The following is a 15,113-nucleotide window of genomic DNA, read 5'->3' as shown; positions in this document are numbered from 1 at the left end:
CAACACGTATTTAACGCGTTAAATACGTGTTGTTTACGCGTGAAATACACGTATTTAACGTGTTGTTGACGCGTTAAAATTCACGTGAATTTGACCCTCTTGGCCTTCCATACATGGGAGCCGAATTAAAAACAGACACGCCACGCAGCTGAGGCGCTTGCGCCACGCATCCAGTGTGTTGCTGGCCTAACGTCTCACGTGAAAAGAAAATCACCAGTCATTGGATGTGTCAATCATACATCAATTTAAATAAACATTAACATACAGTAATAATCACGAAATATTTGGATTGGGACTCGAGTGGAATCGGGCATAAGTCCGATTCCTAATATGTTCGAGTCCGAGTCAATACCGAGTCAAAATGCACACGAGTCCATGACAAGACCGAGACCATTAAAATACGGTCTCGAGACCGAGTCCGAGACCGAGTCCGAGTCTCGAGTACTCAACACTGCTGTCAACACTGCACTGCCTCCCTATCAAACACTGTATAGATTTTTAAATCTTGCTAATTACTTATAAAGCCCTGAATGGTTTAGCACCTCAGCAAGCTCTTATTGCCTTATAGTTCTTCACGTCCGCTGTGTTTTCAAAACTCTGGCAATTTGATAATACCACAAAACCACTGAAAATACCATAATTCCTTGCCGCTGTCACCTCTGTCTTGCTTAGTTGGGGACACTTATTTTTCAGCAATATTGTTGACTTAATTGGACCGATACTATTTAAACTGAACTGAGCTGGATGATTAATTCATCACTGAATTACAATGATAGACTGCTTTTAACTGAAAATTTAGTGTTTATTATTGTCCTTTTGCATTATTGCCACCGTTTTCCTATTTAATACTGTAAAACTGCTTTGACAAAATCTGTATTGTTAAAAGCGCTATATAAATAAATGTTATCTGACTTGACTTGACTTGAACTAAAGCCCAAAACACACCCAAAAGCAGCGAAAGAGGAAGGAATAAGAGCTTGAGGTAAGCAGTTTTATGTTTTAGTGCCATGATCGCACTGATTTCACATTTTTATTGGTTGGTCAGTAAACGTGGATCGTAGCAGCAAACACTGTGCAATGATCATTCTGTATAATAGGCTATCTTTGGTCGCAAGACTGTGACAATGGCTGTCATTGAACCTCTCTCTCTGTATTACTTAAGAGCACCGATTAGGAGCCACAATTGTTTCATAATGCCTTCATCTAGGACATCCAAAAATCATGCAGTGTGTTCAGGGTGTGGCTGGACAGTAATTCAAAATCAATATGTATCGCGATAAAAAAAAAAAAAATCAATAAATGGTGATATTAATTTTTTTTACACATTTTTTTCAATATTCTGAAAAACATTACCAGTGTTTCCCATAAAATTATTTGGTAACACTTTAGAATAAGGTTCCATTAGTTAATGTTAGTTAACTACCTTCGTTAACATGAACTAAGCAAGAACAATCCTTCTACAACATTTATAAGTCTTAGTTCATGTTAATTTCAACATTTACTAATGCATTATTTAAACCAAAAGTTGTGCTTGTTAACATTAGTTAATGCACTGTGAATTACCATGAACTAACAATGAATAACTGTATTTTCATTAACTAACATTAACGAAGATGAATAAATACAGTAATAAATGTATTATTCATTGTTTGTTCATGTTAATTAATACATTAACTAACATTAACTAATGGAACCTTATTCTAAAGTGTTACCAATTATTTTATTAGTTAGCTCATTAGTTTTACCACTCTAAAGTGCCTTCTGCTGGCAGAGAATGAATTTGCATTTTCAATAAGTACATCTCCAGCAACATTTCCCGATTTTGTTGTTGCTGAGCACTTTTCATACCTCCCTTTTTTTTTCTGGCCGAAGCACATTTGTTTCAATCTACGAGAATAATCAGCCTACACTACTAGTAAAACGTTTTTGAACAGTACAATTTTTTATGTTTATTTTTAGGAATTTTCTTCTGCTCACCGAGTCTGCATTTATTTGATCCAAATTACAGCAAAAACAGTCAAATTTTGAAAAACATTTACCATTTAAAAAATTGCTTTCTATTTCTATTAATTTTAAAATCTAATTAATTTCTGTGATCAAAGCTGAATTTTCAGCATCATTACTCTATCAGAGTATAGTCTTCAGTGTAACGATCCTTCAGAAATCATTGTAATACAGTTTGCTGATTTGCTGATTATCAGTATTTAAAACAGTTGAGTATTTTATTTTTTCAGGATTTTTGATGAATAGAAAAATCCAAAGATCAGCATTTATCTGAAATAAAAAGCTTTTGTAACATACACTATTCCATTCAAAATCTTGTAGTAAATATATGTTTATTTGTTTGTTTGTTTTTTTGGGGGGGGGGGGTTAATAGAATATAAATTAATGATTTTATTTAACAAGGATGCTTAAAATTTGTCAAAAGTGATGATAGAGCCATTTATAATGTTAGAAAAAAGATTCCATTTCAGATAAATAGTGTTCATATCGATATTGGAATTATATTGTATCGACTGAAATTCAGAAATATATTGTGATATTAATTTTGGACATATCGTCCAGCCCAGGGCTTTGGGTCTTCAGGATTACTATAAAGTTGCAGATAGGTGAGGTGTATTGAAGATTGGAGCTAATCTCTACAGGAAAGTGGATCTTGAGGTTTAGAATTGAGGACTCCTGAATAAGTGTAATAATTATTACACTCAGAAAAACACTACTGGGTTTTTACAGCAAAACATAAACCTTATTTCTTATTTGAAAATAAGAGTTTTTTTTTTTAACAATCTAGATAAAGCATCATTCCTTCATGAAACAGCGCATCCTTATCCACACTAAACACTAGAAAAATCAAAGCTACATTGACAAGGACAAAAGCTCTTAGTCATCACTGAGTCTGTGATATCATATTTTTAAAGACCCTCTTAAACGTCCCATGAAAACAGCGCAGACTTAAAGATTGCTTCAGAAACTGACCTTTTGTTGGATGTTTCAAACTAAGTAGTCCAGTTCAGCATTCATTATGGAATACATTTCATAAATGGCATCTACAGTTGTAGTGAAGTTTATCAAGAACTGACAGATTTTTGCTAAACAGTCCTCCTCTGCAACTTCTTGATCCTTGGATAAAGCTTTGAGGAAATCCGACCGGCATGGTGCAGCGAATAGTGCAGCCTGCAGCAGAACCAAACAAAATGGGTGAGCAATCACGGTCTCAAAAAAAAAAAAAGTTAAATAAAATAAATGCTTATGAATTTATTTAAATGCTTGCAATATAATTTATACAAAGAATAGACAAAATATTAACAACATAACCTACAAAACTATTAAAGGCCTCATAACATGCAAAACAAATCGACATGCCCACAGTGTCATGCCTACAAAATCACAGGAAACACTCACCTTGAAAACCTTCTGGACAATCCAGCCGTGGTACTTCTTGAGGGCTTGGTCATAGGCTTTAGTGATATTCATGCGAATAAGATTGGGATTTTGCTCATCTCTTTCCCCATCTGCTAGACTTTGCAGTAAGATCTGAATGAACCGCAGGCCTCTACGGAAAAAAACAACATTGGTGAAAATCATAAACCATACATAATATAAAAAATATGCACAAATAACAGTTTACAATATCTGGTTCCTTAATGATGACTCATGATTACCCAATGCTTCCCTTTATATATCAATTTTCATTTGCATACTTAGCCTACTATTTGTAGTACTCTTGATTGCATTTTATAAATAAACATAAGCAACATCTAGTCATGATTTTTTTTTTTCATGATCTTTACTAAAAATGTGATTGTGCAGTTCTAGTTTCTATTAACGCCATTTGTTGTAAGCATTTTATACTATTTTAAATATATGGACATGGAGAAACATACCTATACCTAAAAACTGTGATTGTGGCTGTTATATTTTGTACAAAAGACATGTAGAAAGTGTGATTTGGTGAAGAAATTACCTCTTTAACCACATAAGTGCCAATGTGGCTCCAACTTTAGGCCACTCTGAGCCATAGGTGCTTTTCTCGATTAACAGAATCTGTTGAAGAGTCTCATACTTCACTGGATCGGAGTCATAGACAGCTTTAATTTTCTTGTGAGAATTGGGAGGAGTTCAGAAAAGGCTTCAATACATTTTCAAAGGAATTTCTTATAAGTTATATATATATATATATATATATAGCCTAATAAATGACTTAGCTCTCAGACTTACTGTGATGTTTCCATTTATGTCAGCCTTAATCGGTGCAAAAACCTTTGAACCAAGGCAATCTGAAAAAGAAATTCATGAAACATTTTTTTTAAATTAGTTTTAAAGAGTTTTACTTGAAAGAATGTATTGGAAAAGAAAAAAATCAAAACATATTTAGAAATAACTAGATCTTTAAAAAATCTTTCTAAATTATTTAGCAAAAAAATTGAAAAAAAAACTGAGTTTTAGCCATCTGGCAAACTCTTCACCCAGTAATACTAAAATTAAACTAAACTAACATTACTACACTAAAACTATAACTAGACAAGCCTTGAATAAAATACTTTGAAAGACACCAAACGTTAAATAACAATAATTAAGTAAAGCAACATTTTTGTACCCACATTTTAAATACGAACCTGGGATATTTTGCCCAGGTTAACGCACTGTGATGGCAGCGCGATGGTCTTTGGCGCCGCCGTGTGGTTCAAGGACGTATTACAAACCATCCATTAACTCCTGAGAACGGTATCCGTTCTGATCACTCAATATTTAATGACTCATTGTTGTTTATTACACAGGTTTAGATAATTAATTTTTACAGACGTCCAATATAAATGCAAAACTTGAAAGGCATGGAGAGAAACATATGCTGTACTAAACGCTTTCACTGCTGCTTCCTGTCCATTGTTTTCATTTAAAATTATTTTATTCCCAGACAGCACATGTACGTCTGGCCGACGTCGGCCCAATATCGAAACGTCGGCCTCTATACCTAAAACATCTATAAAACATCGGCCTGGCGGAGGCCGATATAATTTGGTCAGTGCTCTGTTCTCCAGCTCATCAATCGTCGGCCCTGAGTTGGTTCACGACCGCGGGCCGATGCCGCGCTTATCTGTGTGCGCGTGCGTGCCCATTATTCGTCTCTTTTAGCCACCCAGAGAGAGAGAAGAGGATAATCCCAGCGACATCTGTGGCTCTGAGGTAACGTTACGATTTCACTTCAGCTCAATTAGACAAAAAATACTACTTTGTTAATTCTGTGACACTGAAAAAGTACTAGTAAGGCACACGGTGTGTTTTATACAGTCTATGGGCAGCTGAAGAGTCTGGCTCATTTTCAAATGTTACCGTTAACTTGTTGAGCCAACGGTCACGGTAGCGATTTTTTTTAACATTAATGTTAACGCCTTAATGCGTTTTCAGAAGTTTCTCGGAGGGAAAATGTAAAAGCGGGTTATTAAAGAGAAGTCCTGACTGCTTTATCACCGTGTTTTTCACTCTTTTACATGCTTCCAGAAATAATCCGGTGAAATAATATGGTGAGCTATTGTTGCTGTTGCTTCTGAACTACAAAATGATTTTTAAATTTATTATTGAATGAGACTGCATAAATGTAATGCTTTAACTCTAGATGTTTGTTTGTGTAAATGCTGTGTGTGTGTTGAGTCCTGCGCGAGCGGGGAGCAGAGTTGCCATGGAAACGGGGCATCAACACAAAAACCGTTACTGGCAAGCAGTAATCTCCGTCTCTCGCTGCAGTTTACACTGTTTTGGGTAAGTTTAGTCGCTAAAACCACACAAATATTACATACAAATGTCCCTGACACGTTTCTTGCTTGTTATTGACATGTTTCAATTAAATTTATTTTATAGAAACGGTTTAGTGTCTTCGGAAAAGTCCGTTATCATTTTAGCAGTTTTCAGATAGGCTAACTATATAGATTGAGCTCTTGTTGATGAAACTCTGGGCTTTTAATCAAATCTTCGATTTGATTAAAACAAAATGATTTTTAAATTAATTATTGAATGAGACTGTACTTTATAAATGTAATGCTTTAACTCTAGATGTTTGTTTGTTTAAATGCTGTGTGTGCGTTGAGTCCTGTGCGAGCGGGGAGCAGAGTTGCCATGGAAACGGGGCGTCAACACAAAAACCGTTACTGGCAAGCAGTAATCTCCGTCTCTCGCTGCAGTTTACACTGTTTTGGGTAAGTTTAGTCGCTAAAATCACACAAATATTACATACAAATGTTCCTGACACGTTTCTTGCTTGTTATTGACATGTTTCAATTAAATTTATTTTATAGAAACGGTTTAGTTTCTTCGAAAAAGTCCGTTAGCATCTTAGCAGTTTTCAGGTAGGCTAACTATATAGATTGAGCTCTTGTTGATGAAACTCTGGGCTTTTAATCAAATCTTCGTGTGTGTATGAGATATTTTGATGGCACTTTGAATGTTCTGCTGGTGATTTGTCAGTATGTTATTGGAAAAGGCTGATTTACTGAATCGATGACGTCACTTACAGTGAGAGTGTAATCGGCTGAAATCAAGTTCACATTAGTTTCGATATTTCATGATAAACAGATATTAATACAAATTGTTCTGTGATTTCAGGAGGACAGAAAGAAACTCTACAGAACAGAAGTGAAGCTCCAAGATTTCAACATTTCTGAAGGGAGATTCTGACTTAGAAATACAGGTGACCTGAAGAAGCTCATGAAAAACATGAATATGCCTTTTTCAGAATACATTTCACCAATTTTAAGAAGTCCCTGACATCATAACGTAAGTCACACTCAACCTAAAACTAAAAATATAGATTGTGTTATTTTAAGATTATATTTTTAGTAGTAGAATATGTATATTACATGTTATTATAATTGTTATATATTATTCTGTCTTTTATCTCCATTTCACCTCTACTCTAGCTTGTTTCCTTCTAATGAACCTGGAACTGCAGAGTAAATATTGTTGACTCTGTGTCAGATGGCTTGTTTTGTTCCTGGATTCTTCAGTGATGATGAGCAGAGTCTGAGTGAACCTGCTGTCAGACAGTAAGTACCGTGGGGTTTCAGTCAGGGCCTTCAGTAAACAACTGTTAGATACCTGTACACATCTTACACATCTCTGTTACAGCTAACTCAGCCGTATGTGTAAAGGTGCGGTCACACTAGCCTTTGAACGTGCAAAATTATTTCGGACGCCGCTGCGAATATGGGCGGGAGCAAGATATAACGGTTTCCCCTTATCACAACATGGGTTAATCTGTGCTTTTACTGTGTCTTTGGCGATGGCGTCGAAAGCGTCTTATTATATTGCACTCTGTTATCTCTCTCTCTCTATAAATATACACACTAAACAATAAAAAAATATAGAACGTGTCCTCATTCAAATGTGCCATCTGTTCCTGTTTCCATTGACACTGCGAACCATGCAGCTTCTTTTTTAATTATCTTTTAAATATGTATTATATAAAATAGGATGCTGCGCTACGGCTAAAATTAGCACTTCATTTTTTAATTTCTGTACAGAGAGGTCACGCAGTGACATATCATTCATCTACTGGTCCCACGACTTCACGTGATGCGAATTCGCAGGTCAAAGTTCACCAAACTTGAACTTTCGAATGCAGCGAAATGCGAAAATTTTCGCATGAGCCTGGGTTTCCGGTCTGACGCATTCGCATGCGTATGAATGGAAGTCAGTGGAACGAAAAGTGCAGTGTGACCGCCCCTTAATGCACATATTATGCCCCACACAGGCTCTCAACAACAATGACGGGGCTGATCAACAACTTCAGCAGTAGGCTAGATTAGTGTGGGTTAAAGGGATAGTTCACCCCAAAATGAAAATTTGCTGTTAATTTACTTTCCCTCAGGTCTTCCAAGGTGTGGGTGACTTTTTGGTAACAATTTATAATAAAGTTCAGTTGTAAGTCACTTTTAAGTGAGTAGTTAATGATGAACTAATCATATACAAAACATTCATAAGTGCCTAATAAGTGATATACTAATAATTTGTGTACTTTTTGTAAATTCATTTTAAAAGTCATTTACAAGTAATTAGATTATGATTAACTAATTATTTACAAAACATGACTGTGTTCATAGAAATAAATGATGTTAATATTTTTATCTATGTTCTGTAGATTAAGTTATAAATAATTTACAAGTGACATGAATATACATTCACTAATGATTAAGTAATATGCTATGATTTAAACATCTTTCATAAGCAATCTTAAAAAAAATAAAATCACGAAAAAAATCAAACAGATCCTTAATTTTTAATATACTTACTAGTTAATATATTATGAATCACTTATAAATCATTGAAATGTCAACATTGTACTATTATCTCAATAAACAGTATAAATCATTTACAAAGCTTTTTGCACCCCCCCAATCTAAGATGTAAACTACTCATCAGTTGTAAATGTTTTACAAACTTTTAGGGCTGCAACTAACGATTATTTTGATAATCGATTAATCTGTCGATTATTTTTACGATTAATCGGTTTATGTACTTATATTTTAGTTTTTTCAATTTTTTCCCCAAGTAAATTATTAATAAAGGGTCTTTATCATTCAGCATAGATTTTTAAGAGATTTTAACCATTTTGCATTGTCATATCCTCATCAAAAATATACCTGGAGTTGTTTTATTATGTTAGTAATCCTTTGTATAACTCTTCTGCAATCAAAACACTGACCCATACTCTAGCAAAATTCACAAGGAGATTTCAAATATTGTTTTCACCATGGCTGTCCTTAGGGCTCCTAAAGTAGTTTAACATCCCAAACAAAGCTTAAGGAATCTTTGAGAACATATTTTCACGAAGTATAAGGATAAAACAGAATAAAATTGCAGTGCATTGTATTTTATTATTTACTGGGAAAAAGCTTTATAGCTTATGCTGTGAAATTGTAAACAGTCCTTCGAAAAAAAGTGCCAATGGCATGAAACCTGAATGGAACTCACAGTTTAAAGTAAAATCCATCAGAAAGTTGTCCAGAAAAAAAAAAATTGGGACACACACAAAAAACCTGCTGTGTGAAAAAGAGCAGAGAATACTTAGAAAATAAGGGCATTTTAAATATACTCAAACATTTACCTCTCTCATTCAGTCATAATTAGGCTGCAAGTCTGAATTATGAACTGGTAAACGACAAACTGATCACATAACATGTTTGTAAAGCTTTAAATGTTAACTGTTAAAAAGCAATGTTATCAGCTTTTACGACTAAACATTTGCAAACAACCTTGTACTGGAGAATCTGCACAAATAAAATTCTTAGGGGCCGTTCACATATCGCACCTAAAAACGCGTGGAAAACGCTAGTCGCCCCGGTTTCTCCTTCTTTCCAAAGCGCTCGGGCAGAAGCGCCCCTGTGGCGTCTGCCTTTGCTAAGCAACCATGACGTGCTCTCTCCATGACGTGCCCTCTCCATGAAGACCCAGACCGCGTGCGTGTCGCGACTGCGTCGCTTCCATTATGAGAGTGCATACTGCGCGCCTACATAGGAAATAACGAACTTGAGCACGCAAAAGACACGATATGTGACTTCAACAGTTCAGTAGTGCAGAGTTTACAGGTTACTCTTCATTTTAAAGGCTCAAAGTAAAGTACTCCCACTTTCCGCTGAATGCTCCAGAGACGCTGTTCGGGTAGCACGTGACATAAAACGAGGCCAGCTATTGGCTATTCGCTACTTCACCTGCTGTACTGGCTGAGTAAAACCTCCGGTGGCTCATTACTGCCACACTTTGGTCACCGCAGATTTGAAATATGCACGAAATGAGCCGCTTATGGCAAATAAAATTTATTTAGCGACGAATCGATTACTAAATTAGTTGACAACTATTTTAATAATCGATTTTAATCGATTAAATCGATTCGTTGTTTCAGCTCTACAAACTTTGTGGTTTTCAGTTGTGTGTGCGTATGTATATATACATATATATATATATATATATATATATATATATATATATATATATATATATATACATATACACACACACACACACACAATCAACCAACCTGTAACCGGAAAGTTTACATTTACAACTGATGAGTAGTTTACACTTTAGATTGTGAGAAAGCTTTGTAAGTTATTTATAACTTAATCTACAGAACATAGATAAAAATATTAACATCACTTATTAATCATCTATGAACACATAGTCATGTTTTGTAAATGATTAGTTTATCATTAGCTAATTACTTTTACTACATGGCTCTGTGGGTACTTGATTCTGATTGGTCAGTTGCGACATTCCGATGCATGTTATCCCTGGATAAAAACCTGTAAAATGTAATAACACATGCTCATCCGGGTAACAGTAGTTGGTGCTGTACTCTTGCTTTAACTATTTTTTTTTATTGGTGGAAGCTGTGCATTTGTTTCGCTAATAAATTATAAAAACTGTGTACAACAGTTGTGTACAATTGTTTAATTATGTCATCCTGGTTAGGGTTGGCCTGATTGATGATGCCATCGTCCATCGCCGATGGCTGATAGACATCACGATGCTGCGCCGGAAACAGCGTCATCAGCTCCAGTATCTCGCCCGTGCATCTGTTGTCATGCGACAGAGAAGACACTTTCTATAGACAGTTGTGAACGTGCTGACAGCTGGTTGCCCAGGCTATGGATTAAAGGTAATACTGTTGTAAGTAGTGTTCATTTTCTCCTAAATACCGATCATTTCGCTTCATTAGACCTCAATGTATCACCAGTAGCCACCGGTATTGATTTGGTCTTTTTTTTTCTGGACATCCACACAGCACCACAGTATTATCCACTAGAGATCAACCGATAGTGGAGCTAGTTTGGACCACACTGGCCGATACCGATTTATAAACCAATAGTTTTTAAAATGAATACTGAACAAAATGGATACTGAATGAGAGCAGCGGTCTGCGGTCGCGCTGCGGGTTCCCGGGTTTGTGTCCGTTCTCGAACCATTCCATGTATTTCAACTGTAGAAAAGGTTGTTCCGAGCCGAAACTGACTTCTTTCATATTTGTCGACCAATATACAGAAAACTACATCAGTATATCATCATAAACACAAACGTTTTTGTCTTACATGAATGTAAACAGATGAGAAAGAAAACACACACGTACAGTATTTTTGTTTAAAGAGACAACAGCCTAATAAACACGCTGTCTGTCATTAATGTTAATCAAAGAACAAAAGAAACAAAAGAAAATCATTCACTGATCTCGACTGAATATGTTTAATAACTTTAATTGATTAATCTTTATTTTATTTATAAAAAGAAAACTATGCAGTGTTTTTAAACTTTTAATTACAGTTTCTGTACCTGAAATGTTGTTTAGTTGTATTTAGGATATTGCTAATTGATTTGTTTGTTCATATCTTACTACTGACTGGTTACTTGTCTTTAACACTTTAATATTTTTATTAATTAATTGTTTTTGCTATGGCATTTTTTTTTTTTAAGCACAAGCAAAATTCCTCTTGCAGTGTTTTGTAAGCTGCTGATTTTTGCTCATGTTATTCAGCTGTAACAGAATGCTTTGTAAAAAGACAGAAACATGTTTGACATCTAAATGTTTGACTTAATTTTTTTATATTGGATTTTTTACATTATTGGAATCGAAACTAGGAATCGATAAGCAGAATCGGAATTGGAATCGATAAAATTCAAACGATACCCAAGCCTACACACCGAACGCATCACATTTTATTTGCTGCTATTTTAGAACAGTGCATGATTATCTAATCATGTGCAGCGTCTTTGAGAAGTCACAGTTATCACACACACCGGATGCGTCACATTCAATTCAAGCAGCGTTCTAAAAATGTTTATTTAATCACCAAACGGACATAAGTTTGCTTCAGGAATGAACTATGTGGCATATGTGTAGGATATTCCAGGTCAACCTCAACTAAACTAATCACAAGCAATTTGTGAACATTACACAAATGTAAATGATAACTAAATAGTCTTTAAAAGCTTTTTTCACACAATTTTGTTTTTTATAGGGCCAGCAGAGCCCTGCTCACCCTGACGGCCCACCGCTGCTGTCAGACAACATCTCCAAGATGCTATAAACTGCAGGACTAGTAAGTACAAACTTGAACATGCACAACTGTATCATAAGTTTGGGAAGGTATGTTTTTTTTTGTGTTTTTGAAAGTCTTTTATGGCAACCACAGTTTAATATATGAAATGAAAACAGTTCACTACAATTTAAAATAATAGTTTTCTATTTGAATATATTTAGAGAAGTCATTTATTCCTGTGATGGTAAAGCTGTATTTTCAGCATCATTACTCCTGTCTTCAGTGTCACATGATCTTCAGAAATCATTCTTATATTCTGATTTGCTTCTGAAGAAACATTTCTGACTATTATCAGTGTTGAAAACCGCTGTGTTCCTTCATTTTTTTCAGGATTCTTTGATGAATAAAGTTTTAAAACAGTACAGTGTTTGAAACAGAAATGTCTGTTTTAACTTTTGATAATTGATAAGACAGTGATAATAATTGAAAATGTTTATTGAGCAGCAAATCAGAATGATTTCTGAAGGATCATGTGACACTGAAGACTGGAGTAATAAAAATTAGCTTAGATCACAGAAATAAATTACATTTCACAATATATTCACGTAGAAAACTGTTGTTAAATTGTAATATTTCACAATATTACAGTTTTTTTACTTGCTTTTGATCAAATAAAGGCAGCCTTGGTGAGCAGAAGAGACTTTTCTCAAAGACGTAAAAAGAAAATCGTACTGACCCCAAACTTTCAACGGTAGTATAAATTACAAATATAATGTTCCACCTACTGAAATGTATATTCCATTCTAAAGAGATGCCTGTTCCACAAATATTACATTTACAGTGATCACGTGAAACACTTCATCAATAAACTGATTTTTGAGAGCATTAGTGGCAGTGTGTCGATTTTTGTTTATTGATTGGTGACTTGGAAGTGGATGTGCGTTTATTAAACCTACTTGTGATTAAATCAGATATATATATATATATATATATATATATGTATACAGCAAAATAAGCTCAAATTGAGGCAGCAGCATCTATGGTGCATGGCCTGTAGTGAGGTCACTTAATTCTAACACCAAGAATTTATCAAAGTCCACTAAAGGAAGCAAAACCTATTGGTATTTTACTTTGAAAATAGCCTTCCAAATAATATTTGGGGCTCGGACACACTTTTTTTTTGTTGTTTAAATTAAATTAAAATACATAGTTTAGTATTCACACAACACATCTAATAACCATGCACTCCAGTTATATGTGATTAAATAAATAATATTTTGTCTGAAATAATATGAACAGCAGCAGCTATTCTAAACTTTCTCCTTTTTATTTCCTGTTTCTATCTCAGGATGGCCATCCCAAGGTTTCTAGAGATTACAGCAGCTCCAGACTGAATCCAAACTCACTCGTGAAGACTTCAGATGACACCAACGCTCACAAAGACTACAGACGACAACTGTGCATGAACACACAAAACATTGGACACACAAAACAAATATTATCCTTATTTTGCCTATAAGGGTAAATTTGATGATTTTCAAACTGCTTTATTGTAACGTCTCTTCTATCTGTAAATGAACAATATTTACTCTCTGAGTTGTGGACCTACATGTCCCCTTTTATTTGTAAGCATCACTTTAAAAATGTTGAAAGATAATGTTAATGTTAACTGAATACAAAACTAGAGACTTGTTTAGTAAGATTTTATCAGAAAATATTTTTGAACTTTTATCATGCAATTTAAAACATTTTAATTGCTTAATTAGTATTGTTTGCCTGGTTTTATTTTGTGTTTATGTAACTCTTTTTAAAAAGTTCTTGGCATAAAGTTCGCATGCGATGCTGACAGCACTGAACACATGACTTTTTATTATGAACTAGATGGTCTTCCCAGTGAGTCTCAGTCATCTCTGGCTTTTTAAACTGTAACCTTGAAACATGCATTTCCTGTAAACCTACTTTGAAATAAGTATTGTCAAAAGGTGCTATACTCATACAACATTTAACCATGCAAGTACTGTAGTAATGGTTATTTTTGTTTTTACTATGGGTTTACTGCAAAAGCTGTAGTAAAATCATGGTGATTGTAGTAAAACTATGGTTGATTTTGTTTTTTCTATGGTTTTACTGCAAAAGCTGTAGTATAATCATGGTTAATGTTCAAAAGACTACAAATAATCCCGAATTATCCACTTTTGATCAAAGCATCTGGTAAATGTTAATGTATTTGTACATGTAATAGGAAATAAATGAAAATATTAATAAAGTTGCATCGGTTCTTGAGAGTGGTGTGTATTGTTTTATTATAAACCAGCGGCGGTAGCCGCGGGTGGTCCGTAACGATGAGCAAAACGCCGGTGAACCGCGTCCACGCAGAGCGGCCGGGATGTATCGTCTCAGCATCGGCCGGAGAGCATTTCCGATCAGAGGCCGACGTCGCCGAGACATCTTGCCTATTAGCAAACGCTCCCTGAGCGATATCGTCCCGATGGAATTTTGTACATCGGCTCGACATCGGCACAACGTATGTGTGCTGTCTGGGTTTAATCTATAGACCTTAATCAGGTCTTATGAGTTAAACCAAGCATACTTTTTGAAATCACACATAAAAGTGAACTACGACTTACCGAAAAAAGGTGGCAGATGAGAAACAGACTCTAGAAATGTTTTCGTAGCGATCTCGTTGGTGTCGGGCAGCGGCGCAAACTGCTGATCCAGCAAAAGTGCCATCATCTAAAATGCAAATGTTTGAAAACACTATGTTTTGTTTTTAATTGCACGACGCTTTGTTGGTAATTTGTCCGTAGTATCGTGAAAAACATTCAGCAGGTGTGAAGCCACTGACAAAGTGACCGACTGAAGAAAATAAGACCGAATGAGTTCATTGAGGCCACGTTAATAAATCATGCCAGCATTTTAAATAGGCTACCCTTCCTGGAAAGCTTTAGACTTTTAAACAATTACAGTTACTTACATATAACACTTGTGACAAACAGACAGCAGTTTAAGTTTGGATGTCATACCACAGTATGGAATTCGGGAAAGTTGAATTATTTAACACCAATAACAATGGACATGCATTAAACCATG

The 15,113-nt window shown here is 35.1% G+C and overlaps 1 protein-coding gene and 1 long non-coding RNA gene across 6 annotated transcripts; one reads left to right on the top strand and one right to left on the bottom strand.

Annotated features, from left to right (window-relative positions):
- Positions 1 to 1,705: 1,705 nt before the first annotated feature.
- Positions 1,706 to 15,038, bottom strand: gltpb (glycolipid transfer protein b). The gene is made up of 5 exons (XM_052566623.1): positions 14,651 to 15,038; positions 4,219 to 4,277; positions 3,965 to 4,098; positions 3,403 to 3,553; positions 1,706 to 3,174 (listed from the first exon to the last, which is right to left on the bottom strand). Exons 1-5 carry the CDS (start codon positions 14,754 to 14,756, stop codon positions 2,992 to 2,994), a joined length of 633 nt encoding a protein of 210 aa, XP_052422583.1. The 5' UTR covers positions 14,757 to 15,038; the 3' UTR covers positions 1,706 to 2,991.
- On the top strand, positions 5,524 to 14,289 carry LOC127965909 (uncharacterized). 5 transcript variants are annotated; one of them, XR_008155506.1, is made up of 8 exons: positions 5,524 to 5,757; positions 6,084 to 6,191; positions 6,291 to 6,341; positions 6,598 to 6,768; positions 6,912 to 7,037; positions 10,462 to 10,659; positions 12,003 to 12,083; positions 13,372 to 14,289. It is a non-coding gene; the product is annotated as an uncharacterized LOC127965909 (long non-coding RNA). The 5 variants fall into 5 exon arrangements; XR_008155507.1 differs by lacking the exon at positions 6,084 to 6,191 and having other exon boundaries at positions 5,529 to 5,757; XR_008155503.1 differs by lacking the exon at positions 6,291 to 6,341 and having other exon boundaries at positions 5,584 to 5,757.
- Positions 15,039 to 15,113: the final 75 nt, after the last annotated feature.

Source organism: Carassius gibelio, chromosome B10, assembly GCF_023724105.1.
Source record: "Carassius gibelio isolate Cgi1373 ecotype wild population from Czech Republic chromosome B10, carGib1.2-hapl.c, whole genome shotgun sequence".
Lineage (NCBI taxonomy): Eukaryota > Metazoa > Chordata > Actinopteri > Cypriniformes > Cyprinidae > Carassius > Carassius gibelio.
This window is presented reverse-complemented; position numbering and strand designations above follow the sequence as displayed.